The following is a 19613-nucleotide window of genomic DNA, read 5'->3' as shown; positions in this document are numbered from 1 at the left end:
GGGGTGGGGGAGGCTTGTTAGCGGGATTGGGGCTGTGGGGTGGGGAGGCTTGTTAGCGGGATTGGGGCTGTGGGGTGGGGGAGGCTTGTTAGCGGGATTGGGGCTGTTGGGTGGGGAGGCTTGTTAGCGGGATTGGGGCTGTTGGGGTGGGGGAGGCTTGTTAGCGGGATTGGGGCTGTTAGGGTGGGGGAGGCTTGTTAGCGGGATTGGGGCTGTTGGGGTGGGGGAGGCTTGTTAGCGGGATTGGGGCTGTGGGGTGGGGGAGGCTTGTTAGCGGGATTGGGGCTGTGGGGTGGGGAGGCTTGTTAGCGGGATTTGGAGCCCCGGGATCAGATGGTAGAACAGACGATGCTAATGGTTTAGGGCAGACGTCAAGCCGGGCAGATGGCAGACGAAACAGGCTCGTGACGGAACTGTCTGATATGATGTACTGCCTGACCTTTGTTAAAAGGGTTCGCAATTGTTTGTTGTTTTATTCTATTAGGACACCTTTGTTAGAAGGGTTCGCAATTGTTTGTTGTTGCTTCTGTTTTAAAGTTCGATTAGGACACTGTGATGACGCAAGATTACGTCAGACATGTTTAGCAGATATAGGTTAGCAGAAACAGACTATAGGCCTAGTTGGTTGGGTAGAGAGGCCAATGGGCGCACAGGGCTGACCGGTCACGTGGGACGGTCAGCTGACCACTGAGGCGTGGGGCAGTAGAGCGATAGGCCAGGAGTTGTTAGGTAGCGGTAGAGACGGCCGAGAATGTAGATAGTTAGGAGATCATGTTTAGCTAGCGAAGATAGAAGGTGTTAGGTTGTAGAATGTAGAGAACAGTTAGTGTTAGGATTGGTCATGGGAGTGCGTAGTAGTAGGTAGCATGTGGTATGAACAGTCAGTAGTAGAAGTAAATAGTACAGTGTAGATCAGTTAGGTAGAAACTTGAACATATATATCATTTTAATAAAGAACAATTATAGTTGAACTTGAACTGTGTGTTATTGGATTCATTCATTCCGCCATCGTAAAAATCCCCACCCTCACATCTGGTGGAGCGCGGGTCGAGTGAGGGAAAGAACGTATATCAGCTATTCATGACGGAGTATGACTGGTGTATTGCTTTCTCTAACTCAACACAACAGCGGGTTTCTTCAACCGGAACGAGTTTGGATTAACAACACAAGGGAACTGTCACCATGTTCAAAAAGATAAGTACCTTCCATCATTTTTTTAAACGTTTGGGTTTATACCCGTGCTGGATAGTTTGTACCAGTGGTTTTTCTGCCTTACACATTCTATTGTTACGCACTGTTGCCTTAGTTTTGCTTACTTTCCTCAACACACACACACACATATACACAACCATGGAGGCAGAGTTTCAATGCTATAAACAGGGCATACCATTAGACAAAACAGGAGAAGAAGTTGAAACATTTGTAGAGAATAAGCTAGAAAACAAGATAGTCAAGATAGTAAGAAATGTCAAGAACAAAAGCAGAGTTAGCGTTAGAATTAGTGAAACTGAAAGTACAGCACATAGATAACACGCATCTGCCCTAGAACATCAAGCCCGTGACCAAGAATGTGACCCGGACCGTCCCCATAAATGATTTTGAACAACGGACATAATAGTGTTTTTTGTGTTAATCTAAGTCGAGAAAATCGACATGAAGTCGATACAAGTTGAAGTTGAAGTCAGTGTAGTTAAACTGAAGTCAATTGTGTTATTGAAGTCAGTGAAGTAAATAAAGTCAAAACTGAAGTCAAAGAAGTTATTTGAAGTCAGTCAAGTCAGTCAATAAGTTGTTGAAGTCGTATTTGAGGTCATAGTGACGTAGTTGAAGTCATGTTGCAGTCAAAGAAAAGTCTTTGAAGTTATATTAAAGTCGTTGAGGTCATAGTGAAGAAGTGAAATCGTCGAAGTTATAGTGAAGTCATTGAAGTCAAAGTGAAGTCTTTGAAGTCATATTGAAGTTGTTGAAGTCAAAGTGAAGTCTTTGAAGTCAAAGTGAAGTCTTTGAAGTCATATTGAAGTTGTTGAAGTCAAAGGGAAGTCTTTGAAGTCATATTGAAGTAGTTGAAGTCAAGGAAAAGTCTTTGAAGTCAAAGTGAAGACGTTTAAGTCGTCGAAGTTTAAGTCGGTCAGTGAAGTCTTTTAAGTTGAATTGAAGTGAAGTCGTCGAGGTCAAGTTAGTCTTCAAAGTGAAGTTAGTCGTCAAGTTGAAGTAATTGAAGTCGTCAAAGTGGAATCCGTCGTTAAATTGAAGTCAGTCAAGTTACTGAAGTCGAAGTGAAATAAGTCAAGTTACTGAAGTCAGTCAAGTTACTGAAGTCATAAGTGAAGTCAGTCATTAAGTCAAGCTAGCCAGTTTTTTGTCAGAATTCAGATAGTGAGAGCTGCTCCACTATATGATTACGTGTTCAAATATTGATTTGAAATGGCACTATATTATTGATATACACTCACATGTCTATTCTTTTTGTGAAGCTATTTCTAAGCTCTAGTAGTGTTTACGTCTATTGAGTTTATTAGGCTTTACAGATTGTTGTTAGATTAGAGTGTACTATTTTTTATTTGGTTATTTTTGTAATGTTATATTTGTAAAGTTATTTTTTAATGTTTGTTATGCCGCCAGACAAATGTTCAGCACGTTTAAATTTGGGTTTGAGGTTTTTTTAAATGGAAGGTACCTCTGTCTGAATACTTGTCTGCGCGGGCACTAAAATGTTCACGTAAAGCCATTGCTCATGGTCTCGTAATACAATTCTCAGACCCACTATGCTTATTCAGAATGAGACGAGATGAAGCCGACACTTCAAAGAGTGCCGCCACCTGAAGCCCTGATTACGTTGAATTACCTGGACAGCGAACAGCCCTGCTGAACAGAGAATTGCCCTGGTCAAGACAGCGGACGCATCGCCACCGCTTAGCCCCACCCTGGGGTTATCTAACAGACCGCCAGCTACGTTAACCTACGTCGGCACATACAAAGGGTAGAAGACCCATCGTCCAAGTTCCCAGCGTCGGAATGTTACGTCATTGTTCGCCACCGCATCAGACAGCTCCAGTTCATCGTATAACCACTCTACGTGGACGTCTCAACCAGCGTTGAGATCAGATTGTTGTGTCATCACATTGACCAACGAAAGTTACGCCTACACCCGCCTCACGGGAATTTACGTCGACCAACGCCACAACCCACCCACCACAGAGGAACGCCAGCAATTACATAACACGTACACATACACTTACACTGCTCGCAGAGCCCGTTCAACCAGTTACACATTCTACTAAGATTAGCTCAAGGCCAGTACACGACAACCTAACCAGAACTGAGTTACACATGATTAGATTCAATCAAACCATAACATAGACATACATTATCAAGCAGAGACACCACAGACGTCAGGATACTTACACAAAAACTAGAACAATGACATTTTTTTTTCAGGAACACAGACACAAGATTTTATGTTTTTGTAAACTGTACTGTCCCATTTTGTATTTGATTTATATGATTGATGTTAGGGATAGAATAGAGTAGTAAGATAGATAGTTGTTGATGTATTAGATTAGTAGCAGACGCTGAAAAATATAATTTGTCAGCTACAGAAAGGGAGGGAGATATGTGATGACGCAAGATTACGTCAGACATGTTTAGCAGATATAGGTTAGCAGAAACAGACTATAGGCCTAGTTGGTTGGGTAGAGAGGCCAATGGGCGCACAGGGCTGACCGGTCACGTGGGACGGTCAGCTGACCACTGAGGCGTGGGGCAGTAGAGCGATAGGCCAGGAGTTGTTAGGTAGCGGTAGAGACGGCCGAGAATGTAGATAGTTAGGAGATCATGTTTAGCTAGCGAAGATAGAAGGTGTTAGGTTGTAGAATGTAGAGAACAGTTAGTGTTAGGATTGGTCATGGGAGTGCGTAGTAGTAGGTAGCATGTGGTATGAACAGTCAGTAGTAGAAGTAAATAGTACAGTGTAGATCAGTTAGGTAGAAACTTGAACATATATATCATTTTAATAAAGAACAATTATAGTTGAACTTGAACTGTGTGTTATTGGATTCATTCGTTCCGGCCTTCCTAAAATCCCCACCCTCACAGACACCTTTTTTTGAAAGGGTTCTCAATTGTTTTTGTTTTTTTAAGTTCTATTAGGACACTATTTATGTATGTGTGCTATGTTACCAGTTCTTGGGAAATTCGTTATGTTGTTATCTCCATTGGCCTAACTTGGTATATGTACGCGTTAAGCAGACCTACCTTTCCGATTGTTTCTTTTCTTCTCTTAAACCTCACCAGAACTCGAGTCGAGCCATAACTAGTTGGCGCGTCACCATTCTACCTTCACAGTAATGTAGCCTCCATACTGCTTTCAGTGCTACACCAAAACTTATCCACGGCTACACGTAACCCATCAACAGGCTAAACGTTATCAATCTCCAATCATCAACAACATCATCAATTTGCTAGACTACATCACCGATCTGCCCACCTACACCATCATCAATCTGCCCACCTACATCATCAATCTACTCACCTACACCATCATCAATCTGCCCACCTACATCATCAATCTACTCACCTACACCATCATCAATCTGCCTACCTACACCATCATCAATCTGCCCACATACAACATCATCAATCTGCCTACCTACACCATCATCAATCTGCCCACCTACACCATCATCAATCTGCCCACCTACACCATCATCAATCTGTCCACCTACACCATCATCAATCTGCCCACCTACATCATCATCAATCTGCCCACATACAACATCATCAATCTCCACCTTGCACCCTTCCCTTTACTTCTGGTTTAGCCACGGCAACTAAATCTTTGATGCGAATATTGTTGTTAACTACAATTTAACTTCAGCAATACAACTCTAGCCATCTAGCTACAAGTATAACTACAGCGTTTTAGCTATACCCCTTTAAACCTAATATAAACAAACGTAATGCCAAAATCTAATTGTGTCGTTATCGACTATCCCCGAAGGTATCGTTTTCTACGATTCCTAAGGGTTCCCTATCGACGATACCAATTACATGGATGTATGAGTATGGCTAATCGCTTAAAATCCGAGAGATTACAAACAAACAAACAAACAAAATTACGTATAGACTGATGCTAAAAAAGATATGAACTGAAATCAGGAAACTCATTTCTCTATGTAGGCCCATTCAGGGTTAAAAGTGCGAGCCTTTTTTTAGTGGATTTTCCCCATCGAATGCGTCAATGACGAAATAAAGCTCTGTAGTTTAATCGAAAATTTGAGCGCTGTCGTTTCTTTATTATTGATGAGAGTAAAAGGGGGGTCTGTGGTTATTTTTCCCCCTCGTTTTTACACAGGATCTGACGTGATAGCTTTGGACCTGACTCGCGTGACTGACGACGCTGTAAGATCGGGTTGACAAACACCTCTGTAGGTCAGACCTTTTATCTATAAACGCCTACACCCCCCCTCCCTCCCATCACGTGCTCCTATCGTTTGAACACTTTCTGATGCGTCCTGTGTGAAGTGACCACGTTAAACAAACCGCCTGACCCCACAGGTTAAGACAAGATCCACGTGTAACACAAGATTTAAAAAATTGTTTTAAAATAGAAATTCAATACTACATTACATGACTATAAAACAAATTAGATATAAAAATATGTTTTTCTGTACATGGTTTATCTAAATATAAATTTACAGTGGATTAAATAACCCAGTTCTTCTCTGAGAGAATTGGCTTTTTTTTTTCTAAATAATTGTATGCTTTTTTTTCTTTCTTTATTAATTGAAAAAAAACTAAGCAGAATTAACATATTTAAAACAAGTTTACCCTTATGTTAAAAATGTAACAAATAGAACATATCATTTAACAATATTATCAAGCATATTCACAATCCGCTTTTTATTTTAAACTGTTTGTATCAAAACAATGGCTTTGTTGTCAAGATATTACATAAGCTACCAGTGAATTAAACCTATGTAGGCCTACAGTAAGGGGGGGAAAGTTAGTTCGCCGAATTAGAATATTTTCTCTCGGGAGCTCGACTGTATTTTTTCTCTCTCCGATCACCAGATGAAACAAATATTACCTGCTTGCTTGATCGTGTTGTTCAAACCTTATTTCTCTCGATCTCATCACCAGATGATACAAATATTACCTGCTTGTTTGATCGTGTAGTTTAAACCTTATTTTTTCTCCCGATCTCATCGAATAGCTACAGTGCGACACTATTTTTTTCTGTCTGTACACACTGCTATATGATGACGCGGTTCATTCTGTACATAGACCTAAGCGATGAGTATTCAAAAGGACAAACATGTTTTTTTTTCTCGTTGATGTTATCCAGATCAGCAAGCGGTGTGGACACAGCTGGTTACTTCCCTTGGGGAAAGTAACATAAATCACGTAACATAATAACATACAGAATACACTAGGTCGATATAATGTGACATAACAGTGTTTTTATACAGAATACACTAGGTCGATATAATGTGACATAACTGTGTATTTATACAGAATACATTAGGTCGATATAATGTGACATAACAGTGTTTTTATACAGAATACATTAGGTCGATATAATGTGACATAACTGTTTTTATACAGAATACACTAGGTCGATATAATGTGACATAACAGTGTTCTTATACAGAATACACTGGGTCGATACAATGTAAAATAACAGTGTTCACTATGTCAATATAATGTGACATCATAGTGTTCTTTTACAGAATATACTAGGTCGTTATAATTTAAAATAACAGCGTTCTTTATGTCAATATAATGTGACATAACATTGTTCTCAAAGAGAATACACTACGTCGATATAATGTAAAATAACAGTGTTCTCTATGTCAATATAATGTTCTCAAAGAGAACACACTAGGTCACTATAATGTAACATAAGAGTGTTCTTTATATAATGTGACATAACAGTGTTCTTTTTGTCAATATAATGTGATAGTGTTCTCAATATAAAATGACAGTGTTCTCAATATAATGTGATCGTGTTCTCAATATAATGTGATAGTGTTCTTAATATAATGTGACAGTGTTCTCAATATAATGTGACAGTGTTCTCAATATAATGTGACAGTGTTCTCAATATAATGTGACAGTGTTCTCAATATAATGTGACAGTGTTCTCAATATAATGTGACAGTGTTCTCAATATAATGTGATAGTGTTCTCATACAGAACACACAACGTTAAGCCAACCAACCAATCAGCCAATCAACCAACCAATCAACCAACCAATCAACCAACCCGACACACCATTATCTGTCTGACCACGTGACCTGGAGTGCACCAAACTATCCAAACAATAAACATTACCCCTATACCCCTAAGCATCAAGACACACACAACATATATCCCATATCTAGATCACCTAGAAGTTTCTCCCCATATGTCGAAGCTCCCCACCCACAATAAAACATAGAACCTCCCTTCTCTTATAAATCCCACTGGGAAATCTATTAGCAAGGGTAATAGAGCAAAATAAAATTTCCCCAGCAGCGGTTTGTTTTACCGACTTCTGTCTGTATGCAATGTATTGCCCCCCCCCCCTCAACCATTCTTTTTAAGTACACCTGAACCCAATATTTCAACTGTATCAAAGCTCTACTAGATATATGTCAGATTACTGTAAATGTATATTTTACCATAGCATATTTAAGTAGATATAGTTAATTTCAGTGTTTCTTTCAGACATTTTTCTCCGAGGGGGGGGGGGGGGGCGGCACTGGTTAAAAAATACATTTTGTGTATAAATTCCACTTCATTGGATTAGTTCGATGCCTGAAATAAACTCTAGTTCGTTTGTTTTTTATAAAGATGCTACGCTGTCAATTTTGAAATAAATGAAAAGTGAACTATATATATATATATATATATATATATATATATATATATATATATATATATATATATATATATATATATATATATATATATATATATATATATTGAAATTCCGCCCCATTCGCCGACTGTAGATCGACCACTGAAAGGTTAGAATTTCAATTTGTGATCGCAGATGGTATCAAACAGAACCGTTTCTTTAAGCCCATAATCTCGATTGATTCTGCTCGCCAAGTTTTGTGATCTAGATCAGGGGTCTCCAAACTACGGCCCGCGGGCCGGATGCGGCCCGCGAAGTCCTCTCATCCGGCCCGCGGCGATCTTTTTGTCCAAGTAAAAATCGTTTGTTGGTGATAGCTGAGGAACGTTGCCCAAAAAAATCAAAGACATGTCTGGAAGAAACTGGCCCCCGACCAGAAATTTGATAGCTAATGTGGCCCTCGGACTGAAAAGTTTGGAGACCCCTGATCTAGATCTATGTTTTTATAACTCCCATCTAGCCCGCGCTTATATCGAGAAATATAAACCGGATCGCTTTATTCTAGCAGACGGTCTTGATGTTTATCCTCCCAGCAGGCTTGGGAAATGGGCTCCCCCGGGGTTAGGGCAGAAATAAGACTTAAACTAACGTTGGTAACCTAGATGAAAAAACTATGTAAGGCGGCAAGCCATTAACGAAATAAAGTTATGATACATTACATAGGCGGCAGCTTGGTTTTATTGCCAAAATGGCGGGCGGTGTTTACACTCACAGACTGGGGATTCCCCGGGGGACGGGATCTCGCTGCATGAATGATTACAGCCCTGAAAGCGCGTGCCAAGCGTTCTAAACTAAGGACTAAATAACATGTCCATAGCAGTTGGAGCAGTTTTAAATAAACATGACCTATGGCTGACGTCTAGTTAACTAAACAGGGTTATAATTATAAAACGGTGTGCAAGTGTTAGAATTACGTGGTGATGGACGGTTATCATTTTGTGCAGTTCATCAATTAGTAAACTAAAGCAACAATTAACTTTATCAGTTCGATGCTTTGACAGACTGACATAGGGTAACTGAGTGGGGGCCCCTTTTCCCCAGTAGATGTCGCGATAGGTTTATTTATTTTGAAATGCAATTATTGTTTCTGGGTTAAATAATCATTTGGCGTGGAATAATTGCTCAGCGGCCCCTGAACCTTCCGGTTTCTAATGGGATGAGAGAAGCCGAATCTAAGCCTGGGGGGGCTTCTTCAGGAAAACAACAGGAAAATAAAAATAGAATGGGAAAAACGGGTCATCTGGTGCTTAAAAAACGACAAAGCCTAGAACATTCTATCATTATTTGATCCGAAGGACGAGGACATATTTTATAACGTAAAAATAAAATTTGTTCTTTTTACCCAGCCCAATGTAAAAGTAGGTGAAGTTCCCTTTTCAAATATGACGGCCCATGGGGCAATTGAAGTAGATAGGGATAGTGTAACCAACACTATTCCCAGCCGCCTTTACTTTCCCTAACGTGAGTTTGGTACCCATCAGAGCTGGGTGAACTCAAGGACGTTCTACTGTCTTGTACCCGGATTTGAATTCGAGACTTTCGGGTTAGAAGTCTAGAGCCCTACCGCTAGGCCACGTTGTATAACATATTCTCAGGAGACCCTCGTCTTTTACAAATTCTGTATTAACCACCCATCCTGCCCCTACACACACCACACCGCTACTTGATTCTACGAAAACTACAGCTTTTTTTTTTAAACTAAAAATTATGGAAATCAATTCAATATGGAGAAAACCGCTTTTTGTATATTCATTTAAAAAACTTTTTTTGTTGAGATAGCAGAGTAAACCTCTCAATATATTTATTCGACAATTTTTACATAGCAGAATTTTTTTTTAATCAAGTAAATCAAAGGCAGTGTTGCTTAGAATTTGCTCTGTATCCCTCTGTACATATACACGCATCTCATGATGGCACTATGTGAAGTATGATATACATGTACACTTATCTCATTATATATATATATATATATATATATATATATATACACAATCCATACCCACATACACCACATTTAAAAATATTAGACTGGCGGCTAATGGTACACGATATTGACTGCGTGCTTGTAATTCGAGCCGGCTTAAAAAAAACGTTGTTGATGAAATTAAGTGAACTTGATCAGAATTTTCCGCCATGTAACACCGCCATGCCAGATGTAACAGCTTTGATTATTTTCTCTCGGTCAGACGAAATTATGCTTTGTTTGTGTGCAACACGTTTTATCTTTTACATAATAGTAATTTTAAATAAGAAAGATTTGTTTTATTTACATTGAATGTTTTCATGGGATCAGAAGCGTTGCGAGGGGGGGGGGTACATATATGTCCTAGGGGGCGCCAAAATGGGTTGCAAAAAAACATTAAAAGCTAATTTTAGCTGCAGTTTTGCATTATAAATATAAAAAATATATGGGGGGGGGGGGATAAATTGAAAGTTTGTCCCCAGGCGCCGGGAAGGGTCGCTACGCCTCTGCATGGGATCTATACTAGAAATAAACAAAAATGCATTCTATACGAGGGGGGGGGCAGAGATATACAGTAGCGTAGCGAGGGGGGGGGGGCGGGGGGGGACATATGTCCCCGGGCGCCGACCTTAGGGGCGCCAAAATGGGTTGGAAAAATAAAAATAAATTGAAAGGATTAGGGGGGTGCAAATCGAAAGTTGTAGGGGGGGGGTGCAAATCGAAAAGTTTGTCCCCGGGCCCCGGGAAGGGTCGCTACGCCTCTGGAGATATAATTCTAAAAAACTTTACGAATTACATTTTTTGTTATGTCGAATAGGCCTACCTGCTTTAGCTTTACATATTTACTTATAGATGTTTTTTTTTAAATTGTTAACAGAATCAGATTTTTGGGCCGGGCTACTAGTGCGCCCCTTAACGCTAGAGAGTTTAGACTATCAAGCACCCCCCTCCTCCCCTTCCCTCCAATCCTACAGGAGAGATAACCTAGTCTAAAAAAAAATAAACCGCCGTACAATTCTTCCTGTAATTGATTGATTGAATGTTCGCCAACGTGCGATCCCCGCCATATTGGACCTAATCAGCCGTCTCTCGCTTGCCGCAGTTTAAAATTGGTCTACTACACTAATCATCCCCAAACTTAGTGCATCAGTTCCCTCGTGACAAACTACTTGAGAATGTAAATTTTGGATCAATCCCTACCCACCTCTGTTTGACTGCTGTAAAGGGTAAACACCTTTCATCAAAGGTTAATATATTTAAGCTCAGAGATCAACTCATGAATGTATAAGTGCAAGTCTGTACTAAACAACTAACGCAGGGTTATAATGTGTTGTTTTTTAATGTGGTTGTCTATACAGGACGTCCGATAGCTAGGCCAAAGTTTAGTGACGATGTCTTACGTAGGATGGGTCAGCTTAATATTTACACGTATGCGTAGAGGAAGCGTCGTCTATTATATGTGATGATATTATGTGGGGAAAGGAGCTGTCAGCTTTACGTCTAGGCGGCGTAGAGGGTTTGAAGGCCTATATATATTTGTGATGGTATTATGTGGGAGAAGTATGCAGTGTTTCTTCCAGACTTTTTTCTCCTGGGGGGGGGGGGGGCACTTGAAATTTTCGGGGGGGGGGGGGGGGCGGACACTGTTAAAAGTATATATTTTCTATATAAATTATATAGATTTATTTTGTTTGGGGGGGGGGGGGCGAAGAGATGCCTGAAAGAAACTCTGGAAGTATGGGTCAGTCTGACACATAAGGGGTTCATTTAATTATGACAATGTGTCACGAGGGGGGGTGGGGGGCGATAGAGGTAAATCTGGACAAGGTGTCTAACGATGGAGGAGTGTGGGTAAAAGCTGACTAAAGCATCGTGACAGGATAGTTAGCCTTCAGTCTACAGTTGGTGCTAGGTATGGTGTAGGTTTGTTAAAAAAATGTACTGAACTTAGAGCCAAACAAAAGTATTTGATGCATTGACAGGCTCTATTGCACCACATCATTATGTTTATGTTGAGTTTTTGGTTTGAAAAGCAGAAAGGTCACAAAAATGGCCAGGTGTCCCAATCAGGAAAAAAACACAACCATAATTAACAGAATTTGTAAATTAAAATTGAATAATTGCAGAATAATTGGTTGGCAACAGCAAAAGCTATGAAGGAGGAGGGGTAGGAGGGTGGTGTAGAAAGCATCATTAAAAAGCTAACAATATGTCAATGGATCATAAAAATAACACAATTTTCTAAGCATCTTTTCATGGGACAAGGGCCTATACATTTGTAAAGCTTTTCATAGTCTATATTTTTTATCAAATACTTTTTTTTGTGAGACTTTTAAACCTATTGACTTTTTCAATGCATTAAAACAAAGTAATAGATAAGCCAATGGTCCTGGCTCATACTGGTTGATGTTAAATCCGCAACCACAAAAAAATATGAGTGAAACATTTTTTTTTCAGTTTGCTGACAGCAAGATAGAATTCTACTTTGTGGACAACTATGGCCAGCTAGTTCCTGTCAAAGATTTAATTACAGCTGACTTGTTATCTAGACTTAGCAGTCATGTACCTGACCTGGGACTTAGGCAAGTTTCAGGAGAGGAGCCGGTAAGGATGTCAGACTACTTTAGCTTAGTATTGGGATTTATACAGCAGTAATAATGTGAACAAAATACTTTTTAATGTTGAATGTAGATTTGTTTCCTTAAATTCTGTTTATTTGCTTCTCAGATAAATGTGAAATATTTGTGTTTGATGTAGTTTGTTTTAACTTTTTAATATATTTTTTGTGCAGATAAATTTAATTTTTTATGTTGATTGTAAATTTGTTTCCCTAAATTCTGTTTACTTGTTTCACATAAATATTTGTCTTTGTTGTAGAATCTAGTTTGTTTTAACTTTTTAACATTTTTTTTCTGCAGATAAATTTAGCTCTTACTGTGCACTCTGAGCCATTTTGGACCAAGCCATATTTTCCTTATGCTGTGGCAGGTGCATCAGTGACTGTAGTGCTAACTATAGCTCTGCTGGTAACACAAATTTTGTACTGCTACAAGATGTAGTTCATTAAATATTTTACACTGCTAAATTTTGACTAAGTTCATAAAAAAAAATTATGCTGCTACAAAATTTCTAAGGGGACGGAGTGGTCTAGCGGTAGAGATTAGACTGCTAACCCGTAAGTGTCGAGTTTGAATCCGGGTTCAAGTCAGTAGACCGTCCCTGAGTCCACCCAACTCTGATGGGTACCTAAGTCACATTAGGAAAAGTAAAGGCAGCTGAGCATAGTGCTGACCACACTATCTCTTCATTTGCCTAGGTCACAGAAACAAGTGAACTCTACTTCACTTGCCCTATAGACTGTCAGGTTTGAAAAGGGAACTTTACTTACATAATTTCTAAAACTTTGTTTTCTAACTAATAATAGAGTCAAGAATTTTCTATTAACACAGTGTAATAATATGAGACAGAACAAGAAAGAAATAATATATGCTTTAATTTTAACAAAGAAAAGCCAAACTTAAAAAAATTTGATTTTTTTATGTTTGGGGGAAGGTGAGTCAGGGGTAGAAAAGGTAAGTTTTGAACATCAGTTAGTGAGTTCATTGTCAGAGAGTTTACAATGTGTTATAACATCCATTAAACATGCATATCCATTGACCACTGATACAAGTTACTACTATTCCTTCCAGAAATTACATTTTTACTAACTAGTATTATTTAGAGAGAGATAGAATGTTGAAATGGCATACCCTTAATTGACTTCCTGTCAACATTGCCATAATACCTCCCCATAACTAAGGCCTATGTCAATGGTGTCACTAGGTGGGGTGTCACCCCACTCTCTGACACCACACCCTTTGCCATCACCCAAAGCTGAAATCTTTTTCCAGTGTGAAATTTCTAAACTTCTCAACTCTACTTCACCCACAGATCTACTGCTGCTGCTGCCGCAATGGGAAAGACAAAGAAATTCTGGACGAGGAGGTATGTGTGGGGCACGCCATCTACTACCCCTCCCTGAAGCCCGAGTTGGCCGAGCCCACACCTGTCCAGCCTGAGTCCCCCATCCCCATCTACACAGCCTCAGGTATCACAACACCTGTGCCAGCCCAGCCTGTCAGGATCAAAACCAAAGGTCTGCTGGAAAGGTGAGAGCCCTCTGTAGTACAAAGACATTCACGCGATCAAATGTCACTCACAAAACATCAGCATCAGCAACTAACTGTTACATGGGTTACTATACAATGGCTTGGGTAGGGGGTAGAGCTGATGGTAGAGTATGTAGGACATCCTTGAGTCCACCTAGCTCTGATGGGAACCTGACTCAAGCTAGGGAAACTAAAGCGGCTGGGTATAGTGCTAACAACACTATTCTCTTGTAGGCTGAGGTTAATTAAACAGATGTACTCTACTTCATCTGCCCCATGTGTCTTGGTCACCATGGGAAAAGATGATGAAGATAACATATATGTATATACATATGGAAATATACATATTATATACATATAGAAATATACATACATACATATTATACACACACATCCAAAGATACACACTGAGAGTAGATAAATGATTAAATAAGTACTTCTAGAGATAGTAGGTAAGGTATTGGTCTTTAATTAAGCTTGTTTTATTTGTATTAAATACATCAACTTAAAATAAACTGTTTGACTCAGACGAGGCTCAAATGCAAGTCTTACCTTGGACCTTAACCCAGCCAGTGACCTGGGAAGATGGGAAGGCACTCCTCCTAAAGAAAGGTAAAAAAAATTTCTCTGTTAATTAAGTTATTTTATTAAATAATTATTTCAAATTAATTGAATAAATTGTTGATACAATATTTTTTTTATTCATCAGCACTGCCCTTGAGTATTTGATGTCTGCTGGCAACCGATTAAGCAGACGGGATCTTCGTAATGCTGTAAAACACACAAAGATTTTGTATGAAGAATTCTGGGTAAGTTTCTTTTACTTTTGTAACAAAAGATGGTTGGTTGAGGATAGAACTTTAAATTTATTTTCCCTTTCCCAACCAACCCTACAACCACTATTGGTTGTACACTATTTTTGTAAGCTGCATGTGTACTGTAAAGGGGGCATCTAATGTGGGGTGTACTTGCAATTGTACACATAAAAGCTTTAACAGAAATGTAGGCCTTTAATATAAAAATTAAGAGATATAAGTTAATATTATTAAATGGTAATATTAAAAAGTAAATATAATACTGTAGTACATTGTTTTTAAAGTTTTAAGCCAATAAACTGCTGAAAAATAAAATATTTCTACACTAAAATTACTTTGCTGTCAGTTACTGCCCATTAACTAACGTGAAAAACCAAGGGAGGTAACCCATAATTATGTTCCCAAATGTTCTTAAAATGTGGGGAAATTCAGAAATAACAAAATAGTAACTGGTATCATTTACTTTTTAAATTCTTAATATTTTATTATAAAACCTGGTATAACCCTATGAGTTATATGTCATAGATTTCAGAATAATTATTTTAAATAGAAAACTGTTAGCTTTTTAATACAGAAACTTAATTTGTATTTTAGTAAAAGTTAACGTTAAAAATACTCAGTCTACTCTCAGTTAATAGCCATCCATTCTGTGGTTTACTATATTAAATATTATTGTAGAAAGTAGCCATGACATCACAAAAGGTATTGTTTCTATGGTGGGTCAGATAATGAACTATGGTCATTGTTCCTACTTCTAGTGGATTATAATAAGACATTGACTAGATTAGGGAGGATAGTCATTGCTCTAGCAGATTTATATGAGTAATTTACTACATACATTACTCATAGATCTAGCAGATTTAAACAAATCATTGACTACATACATTGTTCATAGGAGATTTAAATAAGTCATTTAAATACTTTATATTTTTATCCTGCAGGCTTTCATTTTTTTTTTAAGTAAATAACTGCCAGATTTTCTGTGATTCTAAAAGATCAAAATTATTAGATACTTTGCATTGCAGAGTAATGCTCTAGATTTCCCTGAATGTTTACATTTTGTTACAAAAATACCATCCTCAATGGACAGTTAATAAAAAAATTAAATAAAAACCCAAACCTGACTACAGTCTATCAGTTGGGTGAATATGCATAAAACTAGATGAGGCGTTCAGATTTATGTTTTAAATATATACACCCACATTGAGCCGTACATAGGCTACTAGATATAGACAGTAAGTTTAAAATATTTCAGGAAATCCCAATGAATCACAAATTGAGCCATATGTGAGCGGGTGAATGGATTATTTATTTTGTATTATTTTATTTGGTGCGAATCTGCGAGTGGATGATCCAATGGGGAGCGGCCACGGGGTTCCCCTTTCCGCCCGAAGCGGTCAGTATATAAATTGACCGTTCGGATAATTTTCTTTTTTTTGACCCGAGGCAAGCTATAGATAGGGTCGGTTTCTGCGTGGGCGCGTTGCGCACCTCACGCGTGAAGTGAGGTTGCTTGGGCAACTTGGCTGGGTGTTTTGTTTGGTGTAAAAAGTTTGTTTGATATATATTGTTGTACTGTTTTCTACGTAATGTCTTTTGTGTGTGCTGAAGCGATGAGGTGAGGGCGAAGGCGTTCCTCTTTCCATCAAGTATAAATCTGTTTTGTTTTGTTTAGTCGTGTTTTGTCCCGTTGAGTTTTTAGTCGTGTTTTGTGTATTCTGTAGTTTATCATCTTTCTTATTTTGATTGATTCCATAAAATAAATTTTATTAATTTGTTAAAGTTTTTTTTGTTTTTTTAATTTAGACTAAGGTTAAGGTATTAACCAGTCTGGGTTTAGCCGGGCTTGCACTGACCGGACGGTAATAGATAAGCCTAGGGAAGGGTAGATAGATTTTAAGGTATCCCCCCCCCTAGCAGGGCTTACACATACATAGGCTACTAGATATAGACAGTAAGTTTAAACTATTTCAGGAAATCCCAATGAATCACACAGAGAAAGTATCTGTGGCTGGTTCTGGCATGAAAAACAGATACAAAACAATTATTCCAAGTAAGTCCATTGGTGGTTATTTTTTTACTCTCTAACAACATACATCTCTTTAATTATTATTCCACTCTAAATGATCAAAATTGTATTTACTGCTTCATATTTATATTTATACTGACTTGTTTGCTCATGTATAAATGTATTGTATGACTCCTGTGTTTGAAGGGGTTATTCTAGGCAGAAATTTATTTAGACATTTTTTTTTAAAACATAGTTAGCTTGGTATTGTTAATTAGTGGTTCGTTCGCTGTCTAAAATTATTTTGATGATGTAAAAAAAAATGAGTTCAGAATGAGTGAGTATAATATACAAAAACGTGTGTAGGATTCAGATCTAGATTTTTTTCCATAATAATTAGCTTAAAAAATGTGTGTATTCTCTTGTGTAACAGATGAACACAGCAGAGTTATCCTCCCTGATATAGACTGTGATCCATTAAACTCTTACATAAATGCTAACTACATAAAAGTAAGTTACACAATTTTTATTCCAATATTAAGTAACACAATTTTTCTTCAAATAAGTTTACACATATTTGTATAAACGTGAGCTCTGTGTTCTCAATCTATCTGTTTTTGTTTCTATGAATTTGTGTAAAACCATGTTGTGCCTTTTCAGGGCTATGAAGGCGAGTCTAGGGCCTACATAGCAACTCAAGGACCAATGGCTCACACTGTTGTAGACTTCTGGAGAATGATTTGGTTTGAAAAGTGTCCAATCATAGTCATGATTACAAAGTTGAAAGAAAAAAGCAAGGTGGGACTTAAGATTTCAGTAATTAAATATGGTAGAGTGGAATAGTGAACAAAAACAGAAGGACTTAAGGTCCAATATGTGTGATAGTATCTCATCTCTTGTTTTGTAACTATCCATTCCACGTGGGAATCTGTCATAAATATTGGACACACCCCTCCCATCTCCCCTACAAATGCTGGACCACTTTACCTGCTATATTGAGAAATGTTTTTTATATTTGACTTTTCATAATTAGAACTAATTAATATTTATTAACATTATGTTTTAAATTGAAACATGATAAAATTATTTTTTTAAAAATTCAAATGAATTTAATATTATAAATGTATGGCTCGATAAAATCTTTCATCTATTTCAGCCAAAATGTGAAAACTATTTACCAGAGAGGTGGGGGGTGTATGGCGATGTGGAGGTTGTTATAGAGAAAATTATCTGTAAAAAAGGTTTCATTGTCAGACATATAACACTGAGAGTAAGTTTTATGTAACTGTGCCGTGACTATGTGATATTTGCAATAAGGCTAAACATATGTTGTATGAGACCATGTGCTAACTTTGTGTCAGTGACCTTATGTGATTATGTGACCTAGTGCTACCTTAATTTCAGTGACCTAATCATGTGATGTATGTGACCTAATCATGTGATGTATGTGACCTAATCATGTGATGTATGTGACCTAATCATGTGATGTATGTGACCTAATCATGTGATGTATGTGACCTAATCATGTGATGTATGTGACCTAATCATGTGATGTATGTGACCTAATCATGTGATGTATGTGACCTAATCATGTGATGTATGTGACCTAATCATGTGATGTATGTGACCTAATCATGTGATGTATGTGACCTAATCATGTGATGTATGTGACATAATCATGTGATGTATGTGACCTAATTATGTGATGTATGTGACCTAATCATGTGATGTATGTGACCTAATCATGTGATGTATGTGACCTAATCATGTGATGTATGTGACCTAATCATGTGATGTATGTGACCTAATCATGTGATGTATGTGACCTTGTGTTAGCTTTGTTTCAGTGATCTAATCATTTCTTAGTACACAAACTGTGTTATAGTGACCTAACCATATTCTTCCATATCTTAAATATGTCATTTGTGTTTGAGTGTTCTATAGTAAAACCATTATAACTTCTCTGTGACAGTCTCTTGTTATTTTCTCTGTCCCCCCCCCCCCCCCCACCCCCCACCCCCCTCAGTGTAACGGTGAGAGCCAGACTGTCCTACACTACTGGTACTCTTGTTATTTTCTCTGTGTTTCCCCCACAGTGTAACGGTGAGAGCCAGACTGTCCTACACTACTGGTACTCTTGTTATTTTCTCTGTCTCCCCACGTCAGTGTAACGGTGAGAGCCAGACTGTCCTACACTACTGGTACTCTTGTTATTTTCTCTGTCCCCCCCCCCCCCCCCACCCCCCACCCCCCTCAGTGTAACGGTGAGAGCCAGACTGTCCTACACTACTGGTACTCTTGTTATTTTCTCTGTCTCCTCCCCCCCCCCCCTCAGTGTAACAGTGAGAGCCAGACTGTCCTACACTACTGGTACTCTTGTTATTTTCTCTGTCCCCCCTCCCACCCCTCAGTGTAACGGTGAGAGCCAGACTGTCCTACACTACTGGTACTCTTGTTATTTTCTCTGTCCCCCCTCCCACCCCTCAGTGTAACGGTGAGAGCCAGACTGTCCTACACTACTGGTACTCTTGTTATTTTCTCTGTCCCCCCCCCCCCCTCAGTGTAACAGTGAGAGCCAGACTGTCCTACACTACTGGTACTCTTGTTATTTTCTCTGTCTCCTCCCCCCCCCCCCCTCAGTGTAACGGTGAGAGCCAGACTGTCCTACACTACTGGTACTCTTGTTATTTTCTCTGTCCCCCCCCCCCTCAGTGTAACGGTGAGAGCCAGACTGTCCTACACTACTGGTACTCTTGTTATTTTCTCTGTCCCCCCT

At 38.7% G+C, this 19613-nt stretch overlaps 1 protein-coding gene across 1 annotated transcript in view; it reads left to right on the top strand.

The window, feature by feature from the left end:
- Window positions 1-18898, top strand: part of LOC131956797 (receptor-type tyrosine-protein phosphatase R) — a gene marked incomplete at its 3' end in the record, with an annotated part of 56597 nt that extends 37699 nt beyond the window's left edge. The window contains 10 exon segments of the mRNA XM_059321399.1: window positions 12324-12470; window positions 12785-12892; window positions 13797-14014; window positions 14543-14626; window positions 14724-14823; window positions 16804-16882; window positions 17271-17347; window positions 17498-17635; window positions 17994-18107; window positions 18864-18898. Of these exon segments, the coding sequence (XP_059177382.1) occupies window positions 12324-12470; window positions 12785-12892; window positions 13797-14014; window positions 14543-14626; window positions 14724-14823; window positions 16804-16882; window positions 17271-17347; window positions 17498-17635; window positions 17994-18107; window positions 18864-18898 (1100 nt within the window).
- Between the last annotated feature and the right edge of the window lie 715 nt (window positions 18899-19613).

This window comes from Physella acuta, unplaced genomic scaffold (genome assembly GCF_028476545.2).
Source record: "Physella acuta isolate Inbredline_101_S28 unplaced genomic scaffold, ASM2847654v3 ptg001176l, whole genome shotgun sequence".
Taxonomy (NCBI): domain Eukaryota; kingdom Metazoa; phylum Mollusca; class Gastropoda; family Physidae; genus Physella; species Physella acuta.
Note: the sequence above shows the minus strand (reverse complement) of the source record. Positions and strands in the feature narration are given on the sequence as shown.